The 27979-nt window shown below is 51.1% G+C and overlaps 1 protein-coding gene and 1 pseudogene across 4 annotated transcripts; both read right to left on the bottom strand.

The window, feature by feature from the left end:
* Nucleotides 1–1013: 1013 nt before the first annotated feature.
* Nucleotides 1014–25099, bottom strand: TRMU (tRNA mitochondrial 2-thiouridylase). Of its 4 annotated transcripts, XM_060025827.1 has the most exons (11): nucleotides 24965–25099; nucleotides 21178–21343; nucleotides 20366–20472; nucleotides 10265–10387; nucleotides 6988–7160; nucleotides 5425–5478; nucleotides 5274–5340; nucleotides 3855–3955; nucleotides 2360–2504; nucleotides 1855–1937; nucleotides 1014–1427 (listed from the first exon to the last, which is right to left on the bottom strand). In XM_060025827.1, the coding sequence occupies exons 1-11, from the start codon at nucleotides 25044–25046 to the stop codon at nucleotides 1263–1265; spliced, it is 1266 nt and encodes a 421-aa protein (XP_059881810.1). In that variant the 5' UTR covers nucleotides 25047–25099; the 3' UTR covers nucleotides 1014–1262. The 4 variants fall into 4 exon arrangements, with proteins under 4 accessions (XP_059881810.1, XP_069397319.1, XP_059881811.1 ...); XM_069541218.1 differs by lacking the exon at nucleotides 1855–1937; XM_060025828.1 differs by lacking the exon at nucleotides 10265–10387.
* Nucleotides 19349–20342, bottom strand: LOC132434219 (ornithine decarboxylase pseudogene; annotated as a pseudogene).
* Nucleotides 25100–27979: the final 2880 nt, after the last annotated feature.

Here is a 27979-nt window from a genome sequence, read left to right as displayed (position 1 = left end):
CGCTGCACAAAACACGCACGTGCTCTATGGTGTGTGTTTGTGTCCCGAAGGGCACAGGTTGAAACCCTAGCCCTGATGTGGTGGCAGCCATTGGGTCTTTTTTTTTTTTGCGGTACGCGGGCCTCTCACTGTTGTGGCCTCTCCCGTTGCAGAGCACAGGCTCCGGACGCGCAGGCTCAGCAGCCATGGCTCACGGGCCCAGCCGCTCCGCGGCATGTGGGATCTTCCCGGACCGGGGCACGAACCCGTGTCGCCTACATCGGCAGGCGGACTCCCAACCGCTGCGCCACCAGGGAAGCCCGCCATTGGGTCTTGAGGGTGGGGCCCTCATGAAGCGGACAGGTGTTCTTCAGAGGCCGCAGGGAGCTCCCTGGCAGTCCAGTGGTTAGGATTCAGCACTTTCACGGCCGAAGGCCGGGGTTCGGTCCCTGGTGGGGGAATGGAGATCCCACAAGCTGCGTGGCGCGGCTGGAGGTGGGGCGGTCCCAGAAAAACCCCTGCCCCTTGCACCACGCGAAGATACAGTGAGAAGACGGTCACCGGCCCCCCGTAAGAGGACCCTCCCCCGTCAGAGCCGGCACCTTGACCTCAGACTTCCAGGCTCCACAACCATGAGAAATAAACTTCCCTTGTTTATAAGCTACCCTTCAGCTCTCGACGTGACTGGCCAGGGTGCCTGGCCAGGGTGCCGGGCACTCTGCAGGGGGAGGGGAGGCTCCCGTGCAGCTGCCTGGACTGGGGGCAGGGCCGCCGCCCCTCAGAGTGGCCTCAAGGTCACACTGTCCCCCTCAGATACCCTTGCAGGCTGGGAGTCAGCTCAAGGGCCGTCACACATCCTCTGCCACAGGTGAGGGTGGGCACAGCCGTGAATGGAGGCGGAGGAAGGGGGGATCCCATTGCTCTCCCGTGCAGCACACACCCCCGCCTCCCCACACGTGGCTAGTGCCGTGGAGCCCCCGAGACGGCCCACCCAGGCCCCACCCCACTGGAAGCCATCAGAATCCAAACCCCAGACAGAGTTTTTATTGGGTACTGCCCCTGCAGCCCATCCATCCCTCCCCACAGGTCCCCTCGGCATGCCCCCGGACGGGAAGCCCTCTAGGGGGTGCACAAGAGGAACTCCACCCATGGGGCACTTGGGACAGACCCGCCGGCCAGCAAGCAGAGAGGATGGGCTCTCCCTGGCTCTGAAGCGGCCCTGCCCCCGGCTCCGCTCGTCCACGTCTCCTCCCATGAGCCCCACAGCAGCCGCTCGGCCTCTGTCAGAGCGTGGGTCCCTGGCCCGGGCTGTCACCCCGGCCGATGCTGGAGCCATCCACGGTCACATCGGGTCTGCTCCTGCCCTTCTGGAGTGTGTAGGCGGATGGCCCCAGGCGCAGGATCTTCCCACTGCCCAGGCACTCGCCCCCTTTGTAGAACACAGCGAACTGCAGAGGAGAGAGGCCGTGTCACCTGCAGTGCGACCCAGCATCCGGGTGCCCACAGTGCAGCCAGGAGCCCGGACCTGGGGCTGGGGAGGGGCAATGCTCTGCCTCCCCATCTTCTGTCCTTGTCCCCGGGGCCCAGACCAGCGGCGGGCCAGGGCAGGGCAGCCGGCACTCCCACTAGCCGCGCAAGAGCCATGCCTCACGGTTGCAGGGCTGCCTGTGCACCCACCCTCGCGGACTGTGTGAGCCAAGCACCGCAGCCCCTCTGCCCCTCAGCTCCCCCTGGAGACCAGCTGCTCCGGTCCGGAGGAAATGCCATCCTTCCAGAGCACGAAGCCTGCTCCTCCAAGCGGCCGAGCAGCTGCTGAGGAGGGCCGGGTTCCGGGGCAAAGGCAGGCGCAGACTTGGGGCTGAGACCCCCACTCACCTGTCCCAGGGCGAGAGCCCGCACAGCCTTCACGGCCGTCACCCACACAGTGCCGTCTTGATTGAGGGTCAGCACGCAGGGCACTGGGGGAAGAGGAGGACCCTTGGAGGGGGTGCTGGCCTTGCCACATGTGCTCAGACCCAGGCCTTGGGCCCCCGGGGAGGAAGGAGCAGGCAGCGAGGACAAAGGAAGCTCGGGGCGACGGCCAGAGGGGCTCCGCGCCGCCCGCCCGGGCCCCGGGGCGGCACACACACTACCTGCCGGAGGCCTGCCAGCGGGACCCTCAGTCCCACCCGCCCCGGCAACCTGCCCTCTTCCAGAGACCGACCGACCCTGTGTCACGGACAAAGGAGGCTAAGCTGGCCTCAGCGCCCCCCAGGCTGTCTCTGCGGAGGCAGAGGGCAAGGAGGCCTACACGTTGTACAATCTGAACAGTGGGGGCCCGGGCCCAGGTCGAATCGCCGGTCCTAACGCTGGCCTCACCCGGGGATCCCCGCTCAGTCACCTAGCGCCATCTGGTGGCGGAACCGGAAGTGGCACTCCATCATCTTGTCGCGGACCAGGGCTGCGGGCGGCTCCTCAGCCAACCAGTGCACGCGGCCGGTCCGCAGCAGGTCCCTGTACAGGGCCGGGTGGTCTGTCCGGGGGGCCTGCGGAGCGGAGCGCGAGGACGTGACGCCCTGGAGCCCTCAGTGGAGGGTCCTGCCCCAAAGCCCCCTCTGCACTTCATTACTAATGATAACAGTAAACACTCACTGAAATCCACGCTGACACGTGGAAATTCATGCGCTTATCCCTCGAGCCTGTCTACCCCACTTTGAAGATGAGGAAACTGAGGCACGAGAGGGAAAGTCACTCGTCATGGCCACACTCAGCAAATAGCAGAGGAGCATGCGATCCAACCCCATGACCTCTCCTCCTGGAAGTTCACCCTGCCCCCACCACAACCCGGCGTCCCAGGGCCAGACGCACACGAGACAGCCACATCGCCACAGGGATCCCACCAAGCCCCACGTGGCTGGGGACAGGCCTCCTAGGCCTCCATGCACCTGGCCTCCTAGGACTTAGTAGGCCTCCCCTGAGGGAGGACCAAGGGCATCAAGCCCAGGGCCCTTGGGCTCTAAGTAGATAAGGAGACCCACACAGGGCACAAGTGTCGGTGGATGTCCTTTCTCAAAGCAAAAGAGACAGCTAAACTTTACACTAAAGTCCCTTTAACTCATGCTGGACCAGAATCACCGTCCAGGCCCTTGCGCCCAGGGCTCTTCTGGGCGGTGGTGTCCCAGAGGCCTGCTGGCCCCTCTGCCCGCATCTAACGGAGGGTCCCCCAGCTCTGGGACAGAGCGTGCTCAGAGCCGGGACGCTCAGCCTCGGCACTGCTGAGATGTGGGGCCGGATCACTGTGGAGGGGACGGGGCTCCCTGGCTTCACCCCCTGGATGCCAGCAGCACCTGCTCCCCTCCTCCCTCCCCCATGCCGTGATGCTGAAATGTCCCCAGGCCCTGCCAAATGTCCCAGGGAGGGGAGCAGGGCAAACATGCCCCCTTTGTGAAGTCCGGCTCTAGAGCTTGGGGACACAGTCCCGGGTCCAGTGGCCCAGAGCCCCGCTGCGGCAGAAGGCCTAGGTCGGTCCCAGCTCTGCACCCTATCTGTTCAACAGTGAATCGCTGGAGGCCTCTGTGTGCAGGCCCTGTCCCAGGCACTGAGCCACCCCCGCTCCAAGGGACCTTCCCACGTTACTTAATCTTTGAGTCTTGTAAAATCGGAGGAATACATCTATCTACAAGGATTGATGTGATTAATAATGCGACCAGCATACAGTAAAAGCCTAGTACCTTAAACAAAACCCTTCTGGTACCTAGGGCCAATCCCGGGAGGAGGCAGAGGAAAGGCAAGGATGCGCCCGACCGCAGCTGCCCTGCAGACGCCCCACCCTGCCTGGCTCAGCACCGTGGGCTCTGCCACAACCAGGCCTCCGTCACCTCACCCGCCCGACTCACCACGAGCACGTCGCCCCTGACGCCATCCTTCTCCACCACGTACCAGGGCTCCCGCAAGCCACCTATGTTGGCTCTCTGGCCCAAAGTATACAGGAACCAACCTGTGGAAACAGTTTCTCAGCGAGGTGGGAGGGGCCCCGTCTCAAACGTCCCACCCTCGCGACGGGGAGGAGGCTGGGAGGCAGCAGGCAGGAGGCTCCCTCTGCGGACCACCCGGGCGGCCTGGCTTAGGCTGTACCTCCCACCCCGCGAGGAGCCGTTCCAGCTGCGCGGCCCCCTGACCCACCAGGAGCAGGGACCGCTCCTTTAGAACATGGGCCAAGTGCCCCGCCTGAAGCCACGAGCTCCTCTTGCCGAGGGGTCGAGCCGCCGTGTACTAACCGCCTCGGGGCCAGGACACCAGGCTGCCCCAGTTTCTCTGTGCACCCTCACCCCCACCACAAATACCACAAGGCCAGCCGGCTAGGCCACGCCTCCTCCAGCCCCCAGCCTCCAGCCCCACGGGGGAACCGGCGCCAAGCTCAGCGCTCCACTTCTGCAAGCCAGGCAACGGATCTGGGCTCCCCTGTGTGCCCTGGCAGCCTCCTGCCGGGACAGGCTGCGAGCGCCCTGCAAGTTGTCCCCAGCAGGGCCGGCACGTCCTCCCTCAGAAACGCTCAGCTCTCTGGGAGCCCGTGACGTCTAAGGCCCGCTCCCTCCAACAGCACCAGGAAGGGGAAGCTGTCCAGACCAAACCGAGGTGAGGGTCTCCAAGGAACAAGCCCCTTGGGAGTGTCCATGTCTGAGCCCCAGCCCTCGTCCTTCCGGCAGGTCAGACCCACGCTGGACCAAGTCTCGTCTGTCACCAGGCCCCCAAGGGCACAGCCCCACCGTTGACCAAGCCCGCCTCTGTCCTCCCACCTGGGCTGTGAACTCTCGCGCCTGACCCGTCCTCCCCACGCCGGCTCAGGGCAGGCTCAGGGTGCCCCGACCCCCAGCGGCGTCTGCGAATGAGGGAGCAGCACCTGGGGTGCAGCACTCCGGCCAGGAGGGCCACCTTCTGGTCCCAACTCTTCACGGCGTCCTAAGTCATGAAACTCATGCTCTGAAGTCAACCTAGCTCCTTCCCTCCAGTGGAGTTTTTCTGTAGTCTGGTATTCTCTGTATGTAATGAAAAAATAAGTCTATTCATGGAGACTTAATACATAGCTCAGAGAGTGAGGCTTCTGAACCAGACGGCATCCTCTGTTATCGGCTGCGATGCTTAAAAGGAGCGCAAGTCTCAAATCGCAAACACTGGGTCAGAGCCACTCCCACCTTCCCTGGCGCCACCCACCGCCATGCCTGCGGGACTGGAATCATCTCTAACTCCCCAGAGCTCAAACTTGCCCCACGCCTCAAGGAGCTCAGGAAGAAAAGCAGCCCAGGGTTGCATCTCACCTTTATGCGTTCCCAGAACCTTATTGTCTTCTATTGAAATAAATTTACCAGGTCGAGGCTGTAAATACTGGAAAACAAACGTTTCATTGCTAACGGATCCAGTTCCAGAGCAGAAACGCACCTCCAACCTTTTGCATCAAAAGCCACTCACCTGAAGGATGAAATTTTCAAAATTTCTTTTACCAACGAAACAGATGCCCATGCTCTGAAACGAAAGGAAGGCCGACCGTGAGACGAACGGCCGGGTGGGGTCCTGCACTCCACCTGGAGAGCCTGGGCAGGGGCGGGAGGGACACACGGGGCCTCTCGGGGCCTCACCTGCCCCAAGCCGCCCCTCCCCCGGGCCAGGGGCCTGGCTTCCCTTCTCCAGCACCACACACACCAGTCCCAGCCACAAACAGATCTCAGGGGCTTACTTCAGGCCCCAGACACGGACCTCGGCAGCTAAGTAGGCAGTGTCACCTCCACACCCAGCAGGGCCCGGCCCCACGCTGCAGACCCTCAGACCAGCCGCCCAGGAAAACACTAAAGCTGCTTAAGCCCTCAGGCCAGTCGGTGAGTCTCAGGGGAGAGACAGGGACCAGAGCAGAAGCAGGAAGTACAAGCCAGGCCACGAGGTGAAGCATCGCAGAGGGTCCGAGGAAGGAGAGTCTTTTCTCCAGGTGACGTTTCTAGCACGCGGGAAGGCCTAGCGGGAACAGGCTCGCCGTCCCGCGCCCATGGTTCGGCTTCCTCGCTCACGCGCTGGCCTGTGTCCCTAGAACACGGGTCCTATGAGGGCGGCTCGCTCAGCTCTTACCGGTCACACCCAGAAACCGAACAGGTAGAGACATGAGTCGAGATGCTACAGGTGGAGGGATGGGCACCGGGCTGGCTTCCCTGGGGACAGCAACTTGCTGGCAAGAGCACAGCTGTGCCCGTCCCCAGGACAGACGTGAAGCAGTGGCTGCAGCTAAGGCCGCCTCAACCCGAAGCCGCCTGGTTAGACCGACCGCCCCAGGGTCTGCCGAGCCCGCTGGGACCCCTCCCACGTTGCACCCCACCCTCTAGCACCAAGCGCCCACCACACTGGCTTCACCTCAACTCCACCACTGCGCCAGGCTCGGGGCCTTTGCACAGGCTCTTCCCCGACCGTCTACGTGACACTAAATCCTATTCACCCTTAGGCCTGAGGACAGACAGACTTTCCTTGGAGGCCTTTCCTGGTGTCTGTCCCTGCCCCCGAATTTTCTCTCACCGGACCCTACACCTTCTCTCAGGGACACCTTCCGAGTTTACAACGGTAGGTTTGTCTGTCTGCCCCCTTGACGTAAGCTCCCTGAAGGCAGGGGTGGAACTGCGCTCCTCACCGCGTCCTCAGAGGCCAGTGGTGCAGAGCCTGGCGCAAAGAAGACACCTGACGAGGCCGTGCTGACGCGTGGATGGAAACAGAGACGTGTGTGCTGATGGGGTCTCAGAGCCCGGTCCTCACCGTCCTGCTCTCACCTGGCAGCTGAGCCAAGAGCACCCCAGCCAGCCACCTAGCGGCCAGGACAGCTGCCACTCCGGGGGGCCAAGGCACGGCCGGGAGGGAGAGGTCCCTCCTCTGCTGCTTTCTGAAGGACCCAGCCCCTCCCACTGTGTGCACGACGGGCTCCTCGCTCGACACCAGATCCCAGGCAGGGGAGGTGGTGCAGGACCCCAGGCTGGGAGCACGCACACCCCTCAATCCTACCTCTTTTTTCTGAAGCACATGATGAAGTCTATTCTCAGCAGCTATTTTCTTTACAAAATCTTTTGTTAATCCCCCCAGGGGGAAGAGGGTTCTCCTCAGGGCATCCTGGGAAACCTGGCTGAGAAAGAAGGTCTGGTCTTTAAAGCTGTCAGCTGCTTGCAGAAGTTTTACCACTGCCAAGAGTAAAGAACAAAAGATGTTGCAGGAATAAAAATCATCATACTTTGCTTTTAATAATGTCCTTCTGTTTACTTTGATAGATTACCCCTGGTCTGGCAGAAACAAAGATCAATACTCAGTAGAAGACTTCCAGAAAAGAGAACTGCCGTGGTTAAGGTAAGAAAAATCCTCATCCCTAACTGATCTACTATTGAAAAAAATATGCAGAGGGTAGAGTTTATGTGATAAGGACATTTATTCCAGTTCATATGTCAGACTATATCTGCAAAGATTAAACATCACATGACAAAAATGTTATGAAGTATTAAGAAAAAAACTCAGCCACATCTGGGAAAACTGGACGAGACAACGTACAGAAAATCCTGCTGAAATGGTGTCAGCTGTGCTGTTTCCTAATAACCACAGGATGCGTTTGCACCGTGGCTGCTCTCAGGGACCCTGCTCACCTCCCAGGTCCCACAGTGGACGCCAACCACGTCCCCCCGCAGCACCCGGCTTCTAAACGTACTCCCCACTTGGTCACAGTGGGCTTTTCTTATGGTTCGAGCTGACGTCCGTCAGCTGCTCCTCTGCAGTTTCTCTAATGTTCTATTCATTGTAAACACCCGTTCCCGGCTGGACAGCGACAGTGCAGAGCTGTGACTGACCCTGGCCACGGGATGCGGTTCAGGAAACAAGGCCCGCCTCCATCTCCGGGTCCCTCGGTCCTGCCTAGTGTGTTACAGACCTTCCATGACTGCAGACGCTGGGTCCCCCACTCTGCAGCTCAATGACCAACGGAGGAAACCGAACGTGACACCAGTGTTCCAGATTCTTTCCACGTGACTCACAACCAGGGCTAAGCAAAGCCTCGGCAAGTCACACCCACAGCTCACACCCGTGCCAAGGGTACAAACAGCCCAAGTGCGGCGTGCAGCTCGGCCCAGTCACATGTGTAACATGCTCTCTGTGTCGCTAATGTTTTCCACCCGTGACCTCAAATTTGATTCTCACTTTAGCCCTATGACAGAATTATCCCCATTTTCAGATGAGGAAACTGAGGCTCAGATAATGAAAGTGACTGCCCACAATGGTGCAGGGAGAGAAGCGCAGAGCTGGAAACTGAGCTCAGTCACCCGGTTTCTATTCCACCACTTTTTACGTACAGAACAACAGCATCAAGTGAAAAGTGAAAAACCGAGTTCCATCAACCAGCCGTCAGGTAGGCAGACTCATTTGCCAAAGGTTCTTTTTTGTTTCAAAACTAAACTTAAACAGTCTAAGTGCATATAAAAGCCTCAGAATACTGGGAGCAATTTGCAATTTCTCAAAGTTCTGGGTTATTTTAAAACAAACTCAAAATCTATGATTTTTAAGAAAGCAAGCAGGAACCCTAAACCATGGACAGGGATGCCTGCTAGGCAAGGGTCTGCCTGTGCCTGGAGCCTCATTCACACCTTCGCTCCTCCGGGTCGGCCGTGGTGCTACCTGCCACGGGGACGGGGGAGGACATCTACCCTGGCCCAGGGCCCGGGGTCAGGAGCGCAGGCTGGACTCTGCTGCCCCTATGCGCTCTCCCCAGGGACCCAGGCCAGGAGGCCCCAGACCAGGTCTCCAGGGCAACTGAGTCAGAGCAAAATAAAAATCTCTAGGTGCCTAAAACGCACACAGAGAACAAAGACACTGTGGTATTATTCAAACAGCTACACAGAACAAAGCACACGCCAATGCAGTCAGAGGTCTGAGCGCCTCCGGCCTGTCAAAAAGGCCCAGACAGCTCTGTGAGGCGCCACGTGTTCTAGGAGGTAAGCGGGGGTGGCTATGTGACGTGGAAACAAATCCTTCATCTACTCAGGCCCCTCAGACCGACGTTCACTGGGCAAATTCCACCATGGAGTCCCCAGGCGGCAGGGCTGGGCAGTCAAAGCCGTGTCCTCCTGATGTGGAGGGCTTCCTGGTGAGGGTTGCCCAGGAGTGCGAAGGCAGCACCGGGGAGGGAAGCGGTCACCTCTCCCCACACATCAGCCCCCAACCACACACACAGACACACACACACATACACACACGCCCCCACAGGGAATACAAACGGCCCAGCGCCCTGCAGGCAGCAGCGAGAGGCCTTCCCAACATCACGTAGGCGGTGTCCTTGTCTGGGCCCTGCCAGTAAGGTTATCTCTGGCCTCGGCTGCTGTGAGAGGGGGGAAGGAGGGAGAGAGAAGGAAAACAGGGTGGATCAGGCCGGATGACACGGAGGACGGCACAACGACCAGGGACGGCGGAGCTGAACAGACGCAGCTGGGATCCAGCCCCCCAACCCGAGGCACCCTGGTTGGCGAGTGCAGCCAAGCTTCAGTTTCCTCATCTGAGAAACAGAACCAGAGAACCCGCATGCTGGCACTGCCAAGAGGAGCGCGGGGAGGGAGGCGGTGGGCGTGAGGCGGCCAGGGCAGGCCAGACGCGGGGAAATGCCAACTCCCCCACGGGGCTGCAGCAGTGGAAACTGCCCACAGAAACAGGGCTCCGAGCCCCATCTTGCCTTTCACTTAATAATGACGCAAACTCCTCTGTTCTACATGCAGATGTACCAGGACAAGCCAGCAGCTTCCCAGGTGACTGCCTGGCATTTTCTAGGCAGGTGGAACTTCGCTCCCTTTGACACTGATGAGCTAATTTATATATGTAATCTTCGTAAGCATAGTTACAAGCCTGGCTGCCAGGCCTGTGCCATGTCAGGTCCCAGCACTCATGTCACACTAAAGAACACCTCAATCTCAAGTCCTCACAAACTCGAGGGCAAGAATCAGGGCCTGTTACACTCCAATTATTATTGTTGTGCGTCTCCTCCCAGAACTGGGTTACGAATTACGGCTTCAGTTTCCCAGCAGCCCTGGCCCGGGCGCCCCACCTGAGCCTCTTCCTGGTACCAATCACAGGCCCTTGGGGAAAACGACCCTCTCGGTAACTGTCCTTTTTTGAAGAGGAAACCAAAACCAAGGAGCTAGTTTGGAACACACGGAGAGAAGTCGTGCAGGTGTGCTCAAACAACTCACTGTCATTCTTCAAAATAGTTTACTTCATTCACAAATAATTAAGCTCTGGCCCAGGCACTTTTACTCACCATTTCTAATTTCAAATCGATTTCTAAAAAGCCCTTCTGGCCTCTTAACGTGCTTCTGCTGAAAGACCTCTTCATCTTCCAGGGACGTTCTTGCATAGTGACCCGTAGCAACTGCATCTGCTCCTGAGAGGTTTTTAAAAATACGAAGATCAGATTTTATTTTTATTTAAATTTTTTTTTAATTTTAATTTTATAGTACAGATATCTATCCTGTCAAATACTTTAATACAACTGACATTCTGTTTTATAAATTTTTTGGCTGCGTTGGGTCTTCGTTGCTGTGCACGGGCTTTCTCTAGTAGTGGCGATCAGGGGCTACTCTTCGCTGAGGAGTATGGGCTTCTCATTGTCGTGGCTTCTCTTGTTGCGGAGCACGGGCTCTAGGCATGCGGGCTTCAGTAGCTGTGGCACGCAGGCTCAGCAGTTGTGGCTCACAGGCTCTAGAGTGCAGGCTCAACAGGCTTAGTTGCTCCGCGGCATATGGATCTTCCCGGACCAGGGATCGAACCTGTATCCCCTGCACTGGCAGGCGGATTCTTAACCACTGCACCACCAGGGAAATCTCCGGAGATTTTTTAATTTATTTTTAAATTTTTTTTTATATAGCAGGTTCTTATTAGTTATCTGTTTTATACATATTAGTGTATATATGTCAAGCCCAATCTCCCAATTCATCCCACCACCACTACCCTCTGCCCCTTTCTCCCCTTGGTGTCCATACATTTGTTCTCTACATCTGTGTCTGTATTTCTGTCTTGCAAACCAGTTCATCTGTACCATTTTTCTAGATTCCACATATACGTGTTAACATACGATATTTGTTTTTCTCTTTCTGACTTACTTCACTCTGTATGACAGCCTCTAGGTCCATCCATGTCTCTACAAATGACCCAATTTCATTCCTTTTTATAGCTGAGTAATATTCCATTGTATATATGTACCATATCTTCTTTATTCATTCGTCTGTTGATGGGTATTTAGGTTGCTTCCATGACCTGGCTATTGTAAATAGTGCTGCAATGAACACTGGGGTGCATGTGTCTTTTTGAATTATGGTTTTCTCTGGTTATATGCCCAGTAGTGGGATTGCTGGATCATATGGTAATTATATTTTTAGTTTTTTAAGGAACCTCCATACTGTTCTCCATAGTGGCTGTATCAATTTACATTCCCACCGAGATGCAAGAGGGTTCCCTTATCTGCATACCCTCTCTAGTATTTGTTGTTTCTAGATTTTCTGATGAAGCCCATTCTAACTGGTGTGAGATGATAACCTCACTGTAGTTTTGATTTGCATTTCTCTAATTAGTGATGTTGAGCAGCTTTTCATGTGCTTCTTGGCCATCTGTATGTCTTCTTTGGACAAATTTAGGTCTTCTGCCCATTTTCTGTCTGGGTTGTTTGTATTTTTAATATTGAGCTGCATGAACTGTTTATATATTTTGGAGATTAATCCTTTGTCCGTCGATTCCTTTGCAAATATTTTCTCCCATTCTGAGGGATCTCTTTTTGTCTTGTTTATAGTTTCCTTTGCAGTGCAAAAGCTTTTAAGTTTCATTACGTCCCACTTGTTTACTTTTGATTTTATTTCCGTTACTCTAGGAGGTGGATCAAAAAAGATCTTGCTGTAATTTATGTCATATTGTGTTCTTCCTATGTTTTCCTCTAAGAGTTTTATACTGTCCAGTCTTACATTTAGATCTTTAATCCATTTTATTTTTGTGTATGGTGTTAGGGAGTGTTCTAATTTCATTCTTTTACATGTAGCTGTCCAGTTTTCCCAGCACACTTATGAAGAGACTGTCTTTTCTCCATTGTATATCCTTGCCTTCTTTGTCATAGATTAGTTGACCATAGGTGTGTGGCTTTATCTCTGGGATTTCTATCCTGTTCCATTGATCTGTGTTTCTGTTTTTGTGCCAGTACCATATTGCCTTGATTACTGTAGCTTTGTAGTATAGTCTGAAGTCAGGGAGCCTGATTCCTCCAGCTCCTTTTTTTCCCCTCCAGATTGCTTTGGCTATTTGAGGTCTTTTGTGTCTCCACGCAAATTTTAAGATTTTTTTGTTCTAGTTCTGTAAAAAAAATGCCATTGGTAATCTGATAGGCATTGCACTGAATCTGTAGATTGCTTTGGGTAGTACAGTCATTTTCACAATATTGATTCTTCCAATCCAAGAGCATGGTATATCTCTCCATCTGTTTGTGTCATCTTTGACTTCTTTCATCAGTGTTTTTTTTTTTTTTTGCTGTACGCAGGCCTCTCACTGCTGTGGCCTCTCCCGTTGCGGAGCACAGGCTCCGGACGCGCAGGCTCAGTGGCCATGGCTCACGGGCCCAGCCGCTCTGTGGCATGTGGGATCTTCCTGGACCGGGGCACGAACCTGTGTCCCCTGCATCAGCAGGCAGACTCTCAACCACTGCACCACCAGGGAAGCCCTCATCAGTGTTTTATAGTTTTCTGAGTACAGGTCTTTCACCTCCTTAGGTAGGTTTATTCCTAGGTATTTTATTCTTTTTGTTGCAACGGTGAATGGGACTGTTTTCTTAATTTCTCTTTCAGATTTTTCATCATTAGTGTATAGGAATGCAAGAGATTTCTGTGTATTAATTTTGTTTCCTGCAACCCTGCCAAATTCATTGATTAGCTCTAGTAGTTTTCTGGTGACATCTTTAGGATTATCTATGTATAGTATCATGTCATCTGCAAACAGTGATAGTTTTATTTCTTCTTTTCTAATTTGAATTCCTTTTCTTTTTCTTCTCTGATTGCCATTGCTAGGAGTTCCAAAACTATGTTGAATAATAGTGGCGAGAGTGGACATCCTTGTCTTGTTCCTGATCTTAGAGGAAATGCTTTCAGTTTTTCACCATTGAGAATGATGTTTGCGGTGGGTTTGTCATATATGGCCTTTATTATGTTGAGGTAAGTTCGCTCTATGCCCACTTTCTGGAGAGTTTTTATCATAAATGGGTGTTGAATTTCGTCAAAAGCTTTTTCTGCATCTATTGAGATGATCATATGGTCTTTATTCTTCAATTTGTTAATATGATGTATCACACCGATTTGTGTATACTGAAGAATCCTTGCATCCCTGGGATAAATCTCACTTGATCATGGTATATGATCCTTTTAATGTGTTGTTGGATTCTGTCTGCTGGTATTTTGTGGAGGATTTTTGCATCTATATTCACCAGTGATATTGGTCTGTAATTTTCTTTTTTTGTAGTATCTTTGTCTTGTTTTGGTATCAGGCTGATGGTGGCCTTGTAGAATGAGTTTGGGAGTGTTCCTTCCTCTGTCATTTTTTGGAAGAGCTTGAGAAGGATGGGTGTTAGTTCGTCTCTAAATGTTTGATAGAATTCACCTGTGAAGCCATCTGGTCCTGGACTTTTGTTTGTTGAAAGATTTTTAATCACAGTTTCAATTTCATTGCTTGTGATTGGTCTGTTCATATTTTCTGTTTCTTCCTGGTTCAGTCTTGGAAGGTTATACCTTTCTAAGAATTTGTCCATTTCTTCTAGGTTGTCCATTTTATTGGCATAGAGTTGCTTGTAGTAGTCTCTTAGGATGCTTTGTATTTCTGTGGTGTCTGTTGTAACTTCTCCTTTTTCATTTCTAATTTAATTGATTTGAGTTCTCTCCCTCTTTTTCTTGATGAGTCTGGCTAAAAGTTTATCAATTTTGTTTATCTTCTCAAAGAACCAGCTTTTCGTTTTATTGATCTTTGCTATTGTTTTCTTTGTTTCTATTTCATTTATTTCTGCGCTGATCTTTATGATTTACTTCCTTCTACTGACTTGGGGTTTTGTCTGTTCTTCTTTCTCTAGTTGCTTTAGGTGTAAGGTTAGATTGTTTATTTGAGCTTTTCCTTGTTTCTTGAGGTAGGACTGTATTGCTATAAACTTCCCTATTAGAACTGCTTTTGCTGCATCCCATAGGTTTTGGATCATTGTGTTTTCCATGTCATTTGTTTCTAGGTATTTTTTGATTTCCTCTGATTTCCTCAGTGATCTCTTGGTTATTTAGTAACGTACTGTTTAGCCTCCATGTGTTTGTGTTTACTTTTCTTCCCCTGTAATTTATTTCTAATCTCATAGCATTGTGGTTGGAAAAGATGCTTGATATGATTTCAATTATTTTTAATTTACTCAGGCTTGATTTGTGACCCAAGATGTGATCTATCCTGCAGAATGTTTCATGTGCACTTGAGAAGAAAGTGTAATCTGCTGTTTTCGGATGGAATGTCCTATAAATATCAATTAAATCTATCTGGTCTATTGTGTCATTTAAAGCTTGTGTTTCCTTAGTAATTTCCTGTCTGGATGATCTGTCCATTGGTGTAAGTGAGGTGTTAAAAGTCCCCCACTATTATTGTGTTCCTGTCAGTTTCCTCTTTTATAGCTGTTAGCATCTGCCTTATGTATTGAGGTGCTCTTAGGTTGGGTGCATATATATTTGTAATTGCTATATCTTCTTCTTGGATTTATCCCTTGATCATTATGTAGTGTCCTTCCTTGTCTCTTGCAACATTCTTTATTTTAAAGTCTATTATATCTGATATGAGTATTGGTACTCCAGCTTTCTTTTGATTCCCATTTGCAAGGAATCTTTTTCCATCCCCTCACTTTCAGTCTATATGTGTCCCTAGGTCTGAAGTTGGTCTCCTGTAGACAGCATATATATGGGTCTTGTTTCTGTATCCATTGCGTGAGCCTGTGTCTTTTGGTTGGAGCATTTAATCCATTCACATTTAAGGTAATTATCGATATATATGTTCCTATGACCATTTTTCAAATTGTTATGGGTTTGTGTTTTTGTAGGTCCTTTTCTTCTCTGGTGTTTCCCACTTAAAGAAGTTCCTTTAGCTTTGTTATAAAGCCGGTTTGGTGGTGCTGAATTCTCTTAGCTTTTGCTTGTCTGTAAAGCTTTTGATTTCTCTGTCGAATCTGAATGAGATCCTTGGTGGGTAGAGTACTTGGTCATAGGTTCTTCTCTTTCACCACTTTAAATATATCATGCCATTCCCTTCTGGCTCGTAGAGTTTCTGCTGAGAATTCAGCTGTTGACCTTATGGAAGTTCCCTTGTATGTTATTTGTCATTTTTCCCTTGTTGCTTTTAATAATTTTTCTTTGTCTTCAATTTTTGTCAGTTTGATTACTGTGTATCTCGGTGTGTTTCTCCTTGGGTTTATCTTGCCTGGGACTCTCTGTGCTTCCTGGACTTGGATGGCTATTTCCTTTCCCATGTTAGGGAAGTTTTCGACTATAATCTCTTCAAATATTTTCTCAGGTCCTTTCTCTCTCTCTTCTCCTTCTGGGACCCCTATAAGGTGAATGTTGGTGCGTTTAATGTTGTCCCAGAGGTCTCTTAGGCTTCATTTCTTTTCATTCTTTTTTTCTTTACTCTGTTCCATGGCAGTGAATTCCACCATTCTGTCTTCCAGGTCACTTATCCATTCTTCTGCCTCAGTTATTCTGCTATTGATTCCTTCTAGTGTATTTTTCATTTCAGTTATTGTATTATTCATCTGTTTGTTTGTTCTTTAATTCTTCTAGGTCTTTGTTAAACATATCTTGCACCTTCTTGATCTTTGCCTCCATTTTTTTCCCGAGGTCCTGGATCACCTTCACTATCATTGTTCTGAATTCTTTTTCTGGAAGGTTGCCTATCTCCACTTCATTTAGTTGTTTTTCTGGGGTTTTATCTTGTTCCTTCATCTGGTACATAGCCCTCTGCCTTTTCATTTTGTCTATCTTTCTGTGAATGTGGTTTTTGTTCCACAGGCTGAAGGACTGTAGTTCTTCTTGCTTCTGCTGTCTGCCCTCTGGTGCATGAGGCTATCTGAGAGGCTTGTGCAAGCTTCCTGATGGGAGGGACTGGTGGTGGGTGGAGCTGGGTGTTGCTCTGGTGGGCAGAGCTCAGTCCGCTAGTATTGGAAGGTCTCTTTCAGAGGCAGGGGGCAGCTGTGGCTCACCACAAGGACAAGGACTTTGGCAGCAGAAGTTCTGGGAAGTACTCCTTGGCGTAAGCCCTCCCGGCCATTAGCTCCACCCTTATTTTTAAAATTTTTATTTAAAAAATATTTTTGGTCGTGCCACACAGAATGTGGGATCTTAGTTCCCTGACCCGGGATTGAACCCGCACCCCCTGCAGTGGAAGCACAAGTCTTAACCACCGGACCACCACGGAAGTCCCGAGGATCAAATTTTAGACTTGCACTTGCTGGCCTTGGCCAGTTGGAGCCCAGGGTGCACCAAGCAGCAGAGAGACGCCAGGTCTCACACCAGGCAGTCTGTGCAGATTACCTGCCCCACTCCCAAACACCCAGATGCCAGGGAATAGAGGCACACCTGAAATTCCATTAAATAAGCAGCCTTTAGGTCTCTAAATTGATATAATCTTGCTACAAGATTTCACTGTATCTCTAAGAGTCTTTCTAAAGTTAATATCTATCCATTCATTCTAGCTTAAGGAAAAATTCAGATATGCACACAAGTACAAAAAGCTAATTTCAGTGTTTCTTATACTAAGGAAAAACTGAAAACAACTGAAACGTTCAACACCAGGAGAACATGAAGTAAATCAAAGTGCCATTGCCATAATAACAGTGCCACTTACACAGAATTTTTAATGGGAAAACGCTTATGATGTTGTTCAGTAGGGAAAGAAAGTTTATGACTCTACTTTTTTTAATGTACAGAAAAAAATGAAGACAAATATCAGAAAGTCTCCTCCTTTGATTCTGGGAGGTGAAATTATAGGTGACACTTTCCCTTATCTTTTTTACTCTTCTGAGTTTTAAATTTTCTTTAATAAATACATATTATTTTTATAACAGTGAAGGACCATGCAGCATAGTCAATTTCTTCTTTCCACATAATGCAAAAAAGTGAAAGAACCTACCAAGGCACATATTAATCCATAACCTTTGCACTGAGTGAAAATTTCAGACGTTTCGAATTGCAAGAGACTTTTTCCAGGAAGGTGCAGCAAAACTGATTCAGTACTTAACCAACCAAAGTAGCTCAGTGTAAAACAAAAGACACAGTAAGAATTAACTGCTGCATACTAACTACTTGAAAAAGCACATTTAGGAACACATTATTAAATCTTGATTGATTTTCTAATAGAGAAAAAAAAACACTTTATTTCCTTAAAGAACCACCAGTTACACTGCAAAAATGTAGGATTCTTTGTGAGAAGCCCTAAGATTTCAGAGGTCTAGGTTTCGAGTATTTTTATTCTGTGTTGTACTGTTCACACAGTAAATTCAGACTCAGAAACGTTTACCGCAGAAATTCTTCCAAAGAATCCCTAACAGATGGCCACCTAGGGGCTCCCTGAAAAGCTAAGGTGGCAAGGAGCTTCAAGCTCTACAAAGGCAAGCATCATTCCCCGTGAAGAGCTGTTTGTGCCTCCCCTGAGTGAAATCTTTCTCCTGCGCACCCCAGCTCTGGCCTCTGGGGTCCCAAGCTAGAATGTGATCCTGAGTCACATGCTTGCATGCTGCTATGATGGCCCCAAAGTATCCTCAGATGGAGTATTTCCCACACTCTCAAAATAAAAACCAACTCACGCTTCATGAGCCTGTCACTCTTTTTCCCGAGTAAACTGGAACTAAATGCAGCCACTAGACGTAGGCTGCCCAGTGTGGACCCCAGCGGACCCCTCCCCCTTCCTCGGATGTCCTGACCACAAGGCAAACTTGGGCTGCACTGGCTCTGATGCCAGACTGCAGGCTCACAGTCAGCTCGAGGCCCCTCGAGGCCCTAGATCAACTCCCAATCCTGTACCAGGAGATTTAATTACTGAACCTAGGTAGCAAACTTTGCATTTATCTCTACTCAATTTCATGTTATTGGTGTTAGCCCAGCATTCAAATTTGTTAGGACTTCAATTCGTAGTTCTCATAGGCGTTTTTGGTAAAAAATAACCTAACTCCATGAACCGACTTTTCATCATTGTCGTCTCAGTGGCAGGTCACTTGCATATCAGGTTGGCAAGCCGACTCTGTCCCCTTTTAAGTCATTGCAAAGTGCTGACAGGACAGAGTGGCCAGTGGTCCTGTGACCCCACTGGGCCACTGGCACACAGCATGTCTTGGCACATGGCCAGATGTGGCAGGGTGGGCTGCAACGGGCCAGAACAATGTGAAAGACCAGCATCCAGCGCTCCAGAAGCTCATTATGGTGGCCCTGACAGCAGGGGACAAGAAAAGAACCTGAATTCACAAAAGCACAGCAACAGATACCACAAGGAGCCTAAGTAAGCAGGTCAGCAGCAGGGGGTTCAACAAACAGGAATGGGGATGTCCCACCAGGCCGACGGGAATGAGAAGGCAGGAAGCTGGGAACAGACAAACTCTGCAGGCAAGCTGTCGGTGGCGGCAGGACCTTGAGCAGAAATGGGCTTTCCCAACAGGCGACTAAGACATGGCTCCAAACCAGAGAAACGAAAAAGACCCAGGACCCAGAATCAGCTACAGACCCAGACCCATTTCCGAGACAAAGCAGACGCCTGCTTTTAAAGCAAGAGAAAAGGTCTCAGTAGGACCAGCAAAAAGGATGACTAATAAGAAACGAAATGCCGAGTTTCTTAAGTTCTGAATTAGGGCTCCTGAAACTTCCGCTAAATATAACCACATCTGGAACTAGAGTTGCTTTGAGCAAAGTCGAACCTGCAGGCAGGGTCTGGGGGCCTCACCTTTCAACTCTCGCCAGTTATCCAACACTTCGTTCCGCAGGGTTTTCTGAGGTTGGTTCTCCTGAAATCCACCGTGCTAGTCCTTGTGGCTGTGCGGCCCGTGACAAAGATGCACCCTCTCCCCCCTGGGATCCTATCATTTGTGCATCACCAGAGAGTTCTTTCTTAGCCAGTGAAATACAAAATACTATCATTTTCACTGCTTCCTTTCCTTCTGCAAGATGAAACTGCTTACAAGGCTTTGACTTCTGGCTTTCTCTGAAAATCTTATGATATTCTCCTTTTTTAATTTCAAGATACTTTATTATTTTTTTCAACAGGTCACAACACTAAGCTTCTGGTCCATTCTGCCTGCCATTGCACAGGCTACAAACATTTGCTCAGTAGGCGAGGGGCATTCTTTAGTAGCATGTTTGAGAAGTGAATAAAAAGCCACATAGAACAAATATTGCAATAGTTTCCATAGGAACACAGGTAAGTGTGACCCCACCTCCCGGGCTTCCACATTGCCGCATCTGTGCCACGCCTACTCACACAGAAATCCCAAACCTTGCAGAAACTAAGTTAAATGGTCCCCCCAAACCCTTAATTCAAGCTAAACTCACAGTTAACAGCTATGAGAATGGTGTCTACACGTCAACACAAGTTGCAGCACAGGCTGGGTGACCTTCATTCTACTACTCTCCCAAGCACAGGACACAGGCACGGTGCCACCATCCTGCTCCTCTGATCTGGGTAGGAAGCTGTGGTTCTGCATTTGCTGCATCAGTTGCCACGTGGGCCCTGACATCACATAGTAGATGGTCAGCCTCTGGAATCCACTGAAGTGGATTCAGCAGCGACAGTGTGAGCACCCACGTTTTCAAAGAGCATCCAATCTCCCATATGCATCTCGGGCAAGTTACAGTGCTCAACAATGCGATCGAGGTCATCATAGGTCAGTCTCCAGATGCTGGATGGATAATACTTCCCATCTGGTTTGGGGCTCTTCTGCAGAAGGGGCTTCATATGTGCATGGTCATAAAGGATGCCGCTGAAAGCTCCACAGACTCCATCATTCACGTAATACATAACGGTCTGTTCACTCGACTCATCTTTATCATCAGAGCCTGTCTGCTCCTCTAATGGGAGGTTTTTTTGCAATGATATTAACTGTGAGCTTGAAAGCTGATGCAACGTAGTTATCTGCCTGGCTCAGCTATGATTCTCACTCTGGAGTCTAATGGAAAATACTTGTCCAAGACTGGGTTGATCTCTTCAAATTTAAGCTTTACATCCTCAGATCCAGAAAAGCCACCACCAATATCAAACAGATACATGTTGAAACCGACCTCAGCTCCCAGAAATCTTATAATTCTTAAAAAGACAAATGCAGATAACCCCAATTACTTACCAAGATTATCCACAGCATAATTAAAAAAACAACTGAATTTGATATGTTTGTTGCAGACTATGTCAGGATTGGGAGTTCTTCCTTTTTCATATTCATTTAAAAAATCACTGGAATAAAAGAAAAAGACTTTTCACTTCTAAGTGTGAGACACTCTATGGAAAAATAAATCAGCTAAATTACTTGCTTAATTTAGAGTTTCTCCCTGTCTTACCAAAACTATAATTTTCTACAAAACAGAAGAACTTCAGTATAGAGCCATTTTCAATATTTTCATCAAATATCTGTTTAAAGACAGCTGCAGTTTCCATCTGAACCTACACTCACCAGGCCCCAGGCCCCACTGTACCGTTTCCCAAAATAAGACCCAAAGGACCCCCTCCATCAGAATCACCTGAAGCACCTGCTCAAGTGCAGGTTCCAGGGCCCCATCCCGGACCCAGGTCGAGGCATCTGTTTAACCAGCACCCCAGCTGACTCTTCAGCCTGACAGCTACTGCCCAGTGGATCTGTCCTCAGGGACCAGTCACAGCCAGCCTTCCGTGGGAGACCTCAGCCTTAGCTCCCTCATACTAATTTAGCAGAGACGTTAAAGAGACTTCTGGCAGGTGGCACAGTAACAGGAATAAGGGCTAGGGGTGCTCTGGGATGCAGGCCTGACCTCTAACACAGACTCCCTGAGGGCGGCTGAGGCCTCCCACAAACAGTCTTCAGCACCACTGCCAAAACAAAAAGTGCTGGCTGCACGCCATTGGCCCGGCTGACTACGGCAGTCCTGCCCTTAGGAAGCCTTCTGCGTCGGGAACTGCACCCACCTGAACACATCATTCCAATACTCCTTCACGTAGGACACTTGATGGAAGGGGATGTCTAGGATTTGGCAAACTCTGTAAGCGTCTTCGCAGTCTCTGTCAGCCGTGCAAACTCCATGCTCATCCAGCGAGTCCCAGTTCTTCATAAACACCCCTGTCACCTGGTAACCTGGGGGAGGGGCGAAGGGCAAATTAAAGACAGTTTATGAAACCAACCTTGGGTGGAAAAAGCAGTGACTCCTGAGCTCTCCGGTGCCTCTGTGCACGGGTGCCTGGCAGTCCCCCCCTTTGCCACGTGGCCTTCTGTGCTCCGACTACATCTTAGTGCAAACTGTTCTGACTCTCCGGCTGATGCTCGCACCCTGACCCTCCCCCTGCACTTTGTAAAGGCCTCCTTCCTCACAAGACGCTGTGGGGCTGTACTGATTGCCCGCGTCCCCAAGATTGCTCATCTTGTATGAACAAGACGGCATTTTTTCACCTTCGTGCTCCCACGCACAATGCCAAGCACATAGAGGCGTAGCCAACGTGTGACTGAACGAAAGAAGAGCAGAAATTCAACACAATTTTTCGAAACAAATAAAAACCACCATTCAGTTATCAGAAAAGTAAACTCATTTCAAAAGTTATTTCCAATTACCATCTAAGAATTAGATTCTAAGTCATCAGACATAAAGACATTTAAAATTTTGGCTACTTTATTGTAAAGGCTGTACTATCTGTATATTTTGAGACCGTTTTCTCCTTTTTCTGTCGCTCACAAAGTACCCAACCAAATACTGGAAAGACCAGCTTTAGGACTACATAGGTGTCCACCACATATGAAATCTGTTTTCTGGGTAGGCTCAGTGTAATGAAAGACGGGGCATTCGACCGTAAAAGGTTTAATACAGTACTCCAAAGAACAGAGATTCAGTGACACAGCTTCGCCAAATACTAAAAGGTCACATTAGCAAGACCCCCCCCACCCCAGCAGGTAACAGGCCCTCCCTCCTCTGCTTCGCAAACCACGTGACTGCTTCTCTTGTAGTGCACACCACACTAGGTGCCAGTAGTTCCCGTCCATGCTCCCTGTAGCTCAGCAAAACATGGAGCTGTGTCCCATACACCCACGTGTCCCCAGCGCCCAGCAGTGCCCAGCAGAGAACAAGAGCTTAACCAGAACAAACACACAACTCCACATCCAGAGCTTTAAAAATCCCCTCTTCTGGGCTTCCCTGGTGGCGCAGTGGTTGAGAGTCCGCCTGCTGATACAGGGGACGCGGGTTCGTGTCCCGGTCCGGGAGGATCCCACATGCTGCGGAGCGGCTGGGCCCGTGAGCCATGGCCGCTGGGCCTGCACGTCCAGAGCCTGTGCTCCGCAACGGGAGAGGCCGCAGCAGTGAAAGGTCCGTGTACCGCAAAAAAAAAAAAAATCTCCTCTTCTATAGCCTGATCTGCCTGCTCATCTTTCTTCTGGAGATGTGACCCATTTACATGGGCACAGGCTCTGGCACTCCAGTATGGGACCAGAGCACCTTGCCAGTCCTTAACTTTCCAGGAGGCACGTGACAGAACACACACGTCCAACAAGACTGGGAAAAACCCCGATGCCGAGTGGAGAGGATCAGGCTTTTTCTTTGCTACGTCCATCAGCTTCCCCCACGGAGGAGCAAAACCCAAGGAAGCTGGAATACGAAGCTGTACAGTCTGGATTCTGGGAAGGAGAGCTTACCTTCCGGAAGTAGCAAAATAACATATCTAGACTCTCCAGGGCCACCTGCCACATCTCCCCAAACATGTCACAGCCTCGTCAGAACCCTTCAAGGGCTCTGCACTGCTACCCAACACAGGCGAAAGCCCCTCATAGAACATACTGCATAACCAGGGCTCAACCTACCTCTCCACCCCCCTCTCCTTCTGATAGGGACAGAGTAAAGGGACAAAGTAGGTAATTAAATAGTTAGTCCCACTAGGGGATTGTAAGTAAAGAAGAAAGTACGGGAGACCCCTGTAAGTTAATGATCACTCAAGAAAGCAGGTTTGCTTAACCATAAAACCAAGCAGGCTTGCTTAGTAACAAAACCATGCAACAGAAGCATGAGACATGCCCCAAAACAATAAAACAATGCTGGCATGAGACCCATATCCTGCCCGGTGAGCTCAGTAAGTTAATGATTCCTAGGACATGCTCCTCTGTGTGTACTAAAAACAAAAATATAAGGAAAGGGTGACATTATACTGAAACCTGAGATGATTTACCATTTTTAACATACGTTACCGCCTTTTTGCTAATTCTCATTGTGCCATGACAGTCCTGGCTTGACCATGTAGGGACAAGAAAACTCCCCCAGCCAATGTGGAGGAGCTGATGATGGAAGACGGACGTCTACTCAAGAATGAGGAAGAAGGTGGTCTTTTCCCCCTCCCCACCTTTCCTCTGATTTTAAAACTGTAACCCACTAAGTTTTCAGGGCCCAGCACCCTCTCGCCCGCCTGCTTGAAAGCCTCACAAACGTCCTATTCTAATACATCCCTTCTTATCTATCACTTTGCCTCTCGCTGAATTCTTTCCGCGCTGAGACATGAAGAACCGGAGCTCCTCGGAACCGCCCCCGCCCCCAAACGCCACCTCACGGTCTCACTTCCGCCTCCCTCTGGCCAGAGCCAGCTCCTGCTGCTGACTCCGCCAGAAGCGCTTTCCTCCTCCCCGATCTTTGCTTAGTGAAATCCTACTCCTCCTTCAAGTCTTGCAGCCATGGATTTGAGGAGTCTAGGTCTCCCATCTTCCAGGTTGGCACCTCCTCAACTAATAAACCTTCCTCTGCTCCAAACTCGAACTTTCGGTTTGTTTAGCCTCACTCTGCGTTGGGCACATGAACCTGGGTTCGACAAGTCTCAGCTCAAACACTACCGCCTCTGTGATTCGTTGCTTCCCCCTTTCTCGCAATTGCATGTGCCTACAGTTTGCCTATACTGCTATTTAACTTTCTTTATTGCACCTTTCATAACAGCTACAGTTACTAATAATATGAACTAATAACCACTACTGTTTTCTGAGTGCCTGATACGTACTGGGCACTGGGGTTAAGTCTCTGTATGAATTATGTTATCTAATACTTCCAGTAACCCTGTGAGGTAGGCGTTTCCTCCACTTCACAGACAGGGAGCGCTTACATCACTCGTCCCAGGTCAGGAAACTTGCACTCACTCTGCATTGCAAGTACCTAAGCACGAAAGGCGGCTCACAGCAGAGGGTCCACAAGTGTCACTAGGGGTACGAGGCCTCACAATGAGAGAGGGCCACACAGACGGAGAAGTCAGACGGGCAGTTCACCTCAGCTCCCGACCCGGGGCACCCGTTAGTCGCCTGAAGAAACAAGCGCTTTTGCGCAAAAGTTTGTCATCCACCGAACCAAGACCACAGACACGATTTAATAAACAGACCGCCCGTCGGTACTTGTCGCACACGTTGCCTGACGGCCATGTCGTTTGTCGTAAGAGCAAGGACCTCCACGGAGGCTGCTGTGTCCGCAGAGGTCAGCGCTCCCCAGGCTAAGTGCGGACGCCGCCGCCATCGCCCCGGATGCAGGGTCTCGGAGCCCGGGAGAAACGCGGCCCCCCGAAGTCGAAGACCCCCCCCTTCACTGCGTCGGTAACGGGTGGCCCGACTGCTCCCCAGCAGTCGGGGCTGCGGTCGCGCGCTCTCCGACCCCCAGGTACAGGGTGAGGGGCCGGGGCGCCGCACGACCGGGCGGGACTCTACGAGAAGGGGCCGCTCAGGGGCGGTCTGGGCCCTCGGTCGCCTCACCTCTCCGCCTCAGCAGCAGCGCGGCCACGGCGCTGTCCACCCCGCCCGACACGGCGCACACGACGTGCCGCGCCCCCTGCATCGCCCGCGGCCACCTTTCCTTGTAGTCGCCGCCGCCGCCGCCGAGAACACGTCGCGCCGGAAGTCCCGCCCCCTCGGCGGCGCTCTCGCAGAAGAGGTCCGGCCGGAAGCATGTTCTCGGCGTCCTGAGTTCCGCCTGGCCCGCCGCTCCCGGGCTTCAGTTCGCGAGTCCGGCTCTCCGCCCACGCTCCCTGCCAGCCAGGCCGTCAGCTTCCCTCTTGGCGAGCGCAGTTCCCCGAGACGCTCGGAGTTTGTTGCGTTAGTGTGTATGTGTGTCGTGTGTGGCTTAGGCGGGCGCCCTGTGAACAGGCTGGTAAACGAAAGAAGGATGTGAGGTCGCCCCGAGGGCGTGATGTCCAGCGGGGTTCTTCTGGCAGCGGGCGCAGGCCTTACCTTAACTAAGCAGGAAGGGAAGACTAGCAGGTGGAGGGGGACCTGTACGAAGGCCCTGGGCCTGGGGACGGGGTGTGGGGCCGGACCAGGCGGGAGCAGGGGCGACACGATCACAGTTACGTTCCTAGGAAGATGTTCGTGGCTGCCCTGCGGATCTGAGCAGAGAGCCTGGTTGGGAGGCTGTGACAGCAGCTGTCTTGTTATGGAATAGGGGGACCTGCTGCTCTCCGCTTACAAAATCGGTACTCACAAATGGTAGACAGGAAAGCTGCTTTTAATCAGAATGCCGGCAGTCTGGGGAGATGGGGGACTCAGCGTCCCCAAGAAACCACCTCCAAAGATTCTGCGCGGCCATGAGTGTTTTCAAAGGGAAACAGAGAAGTAATCTCAATCATTGAGAAGGGGGGTGTGGGGGGAGGTGGGGAGCGGTCAGAGTCGTCACCATACTGTGATCTTCCTCTGGATGTTATCTTGTTCACACAGTTTGGTCACACGGTTTATTCAGGAGATTACTGAAAGGGAAGCTGGGGAAGAGATCTGGTCATGTTAATTACTTATTCTTCATTTCTGCTTCTTTGATTTACGGAAAGAACTGATAAGCTAGGCAAGGTATTGTGTGATTAAAAAGAGATTTGAGGGCCTTTCCTGATAGTGCAGTGGTTGAGTCCAAATTGCCTGCCAGTGCAGGGGACACGGGTTCAAGCCCCGGTCCGGGAAGATCCCACATGCCGCGGAGCAACTAACCCCGTGCACCATAACTACTGAGCCTGCACTCTAGAGCCCACGAGCCACAACTACTGAGCTCACGTGCCTAGAGCCCGTGCTCCGCAGCAAAAGAAGCCACCGCAGTGAGAAGCACGTGCACTGCAACAAAAGAGTGGCCCCCGCTCACCGCAACTAGAGAAAGCCCGCGCACAGCAACGAAGATCAACACGGCCAAAAATTTTAAAAAAAAAAATTTGAAAGGCATGCTTGGGCCAGAGATGAGTAGAGCGTGGGGGTGCCCGGTTTAAAGGTTACTTACAATATAGCTTTGCTAAAGGGACAGGAAAAGGAGCTTCCTGCTGAGGGCGGTTTCCTGTAAAGAGCCACGTACAGTCTGGGAAGGAAATGGTGGCGGCAGAGAGATGCGTATTTGGAGGTAAATCTACAGCCCTTGCTGGTGGAATGGACGTGGGGGATGAGAAAGAGTGTGGAGGACTTGATGATTGTGTCTCGTGGCATGTTTCCTGAGGATGAAGTGCCTGCCAGGTCAGCCTCAGTGTGTGAGGTGCACTGGGGCCATCGGACTGGAGATGCAGCTGTTCCTGAAGGAACGAGCGAGCCTGAGGGTGAGGGTGGGGATGGGGGCCTGGCACAGGGTGGCAGGGGGGCTGATTTGGGGTGATAGAACCCGGAAATATTTTCTGGGCCTAATAGAAGAGAGTGGGAAGGAAAGAGCGTGTAAATGAAAGCAAAGGAAGAGGCCCAGATGGGACACCTAGACAGAGCAGAGCTGGCTGGAGGTCCAGTGACTGACGGGGCGAGCAGCCGGGAGAGCAGGGAGCTGGAGGTCAGTGCGCAGTGCCGAGGCCAGGAGTGCCACAGGGCTCAGGGGACTGTGAGATTTGGTTTGATGCCAGTGGCTACGGCCCACATGTGCCAAACACAGGCACTCTGTAAGTCAGTGACTCTTAGCTTTTTCTACTTCCACCCACAGTTCCATTTTACAGGGTGGCCCAGTGTGCACACCAACCTCTACACATGAGTGTAAGAAAGAACGGTTCTCAGAACAGCTCTTATCCTTGAAACGTGCCATGTACCTATTATTTTTGTTTTAAAACTGCTGCTGCTGTTCACTAAATTGATTTCAGGTAGGATTTGAACCACGGTTTGAAAAAAGCGGGAGAGGAAAGGCACTACAAATGCAGATGTTTTTTCAGTCTGGCCAGTAACACACGCACCAAAGCTTGGCGTTAAAACCACATTAATTTCTTAACAGTTTCTTGAAAAGTTAACAGTGGACATAAATGTCTAAACGTGGATAATTATTAGGCAAGTCATTTTCTTGAGGACAGGAATAGTTTTAAGAGTCTCGAGTGAAATGAGGATGGCCCCAAGTCCCCATTTATGAGACGAGAAGCAGGAACTGCCAACTGGAGCAGGCAGGATGAGCTCCCTGGTTGGAGGGAAGGACACAGGGCCCCTGTGGGGACACAGAAGAAGGTACCAGGGAAACATCCAACAAGGGGCGCATTTCCCGGAAGAGATGAGTAAACCCAGTATCTGGATGCCTGGCCTTCAGCGGATTTAAGGGTGAGCACTTAGTCGAGGTTGTGGAGTGGCCCAGCTGATGTCACTGGACTTTGGGCTCAGTCTGGGGGACCCCACCTTGCCCGGGGACAGTTTGGTGCAGGGTTGGGACAGAGTCCAGTTTCCTGACCGGCAAAGGGCTCTGGGGTTAGGAGTGCTGCCACCCACCTCCAAAGTGGCTGAAACCTGACACATGGGCAACTTCTCTTCTGCTCCTTTTCAGTTAAATGTGCGGTGTTTTAGCTACCT

The sequence above is a fragment of the Delphinus delphis genome, chromosome 11 (genome assembly GCF_949987515.2).
Source record: "Delphinus delphis chromosome 11, mDelDel1.2, whole genome shotgun sequence".
In the NCBI taxonomy this organism is placed as follows: Eukaryota; Metazoa; Chordata; class Mammalia; order Artiodactyla; family Delphinidae; genus Delphinus; species Delphinus delphis.
Note: the sequence above shows the minus strand (reverse complement) of the source record. Positions and strands in the feature narration are given on the sequence as shown.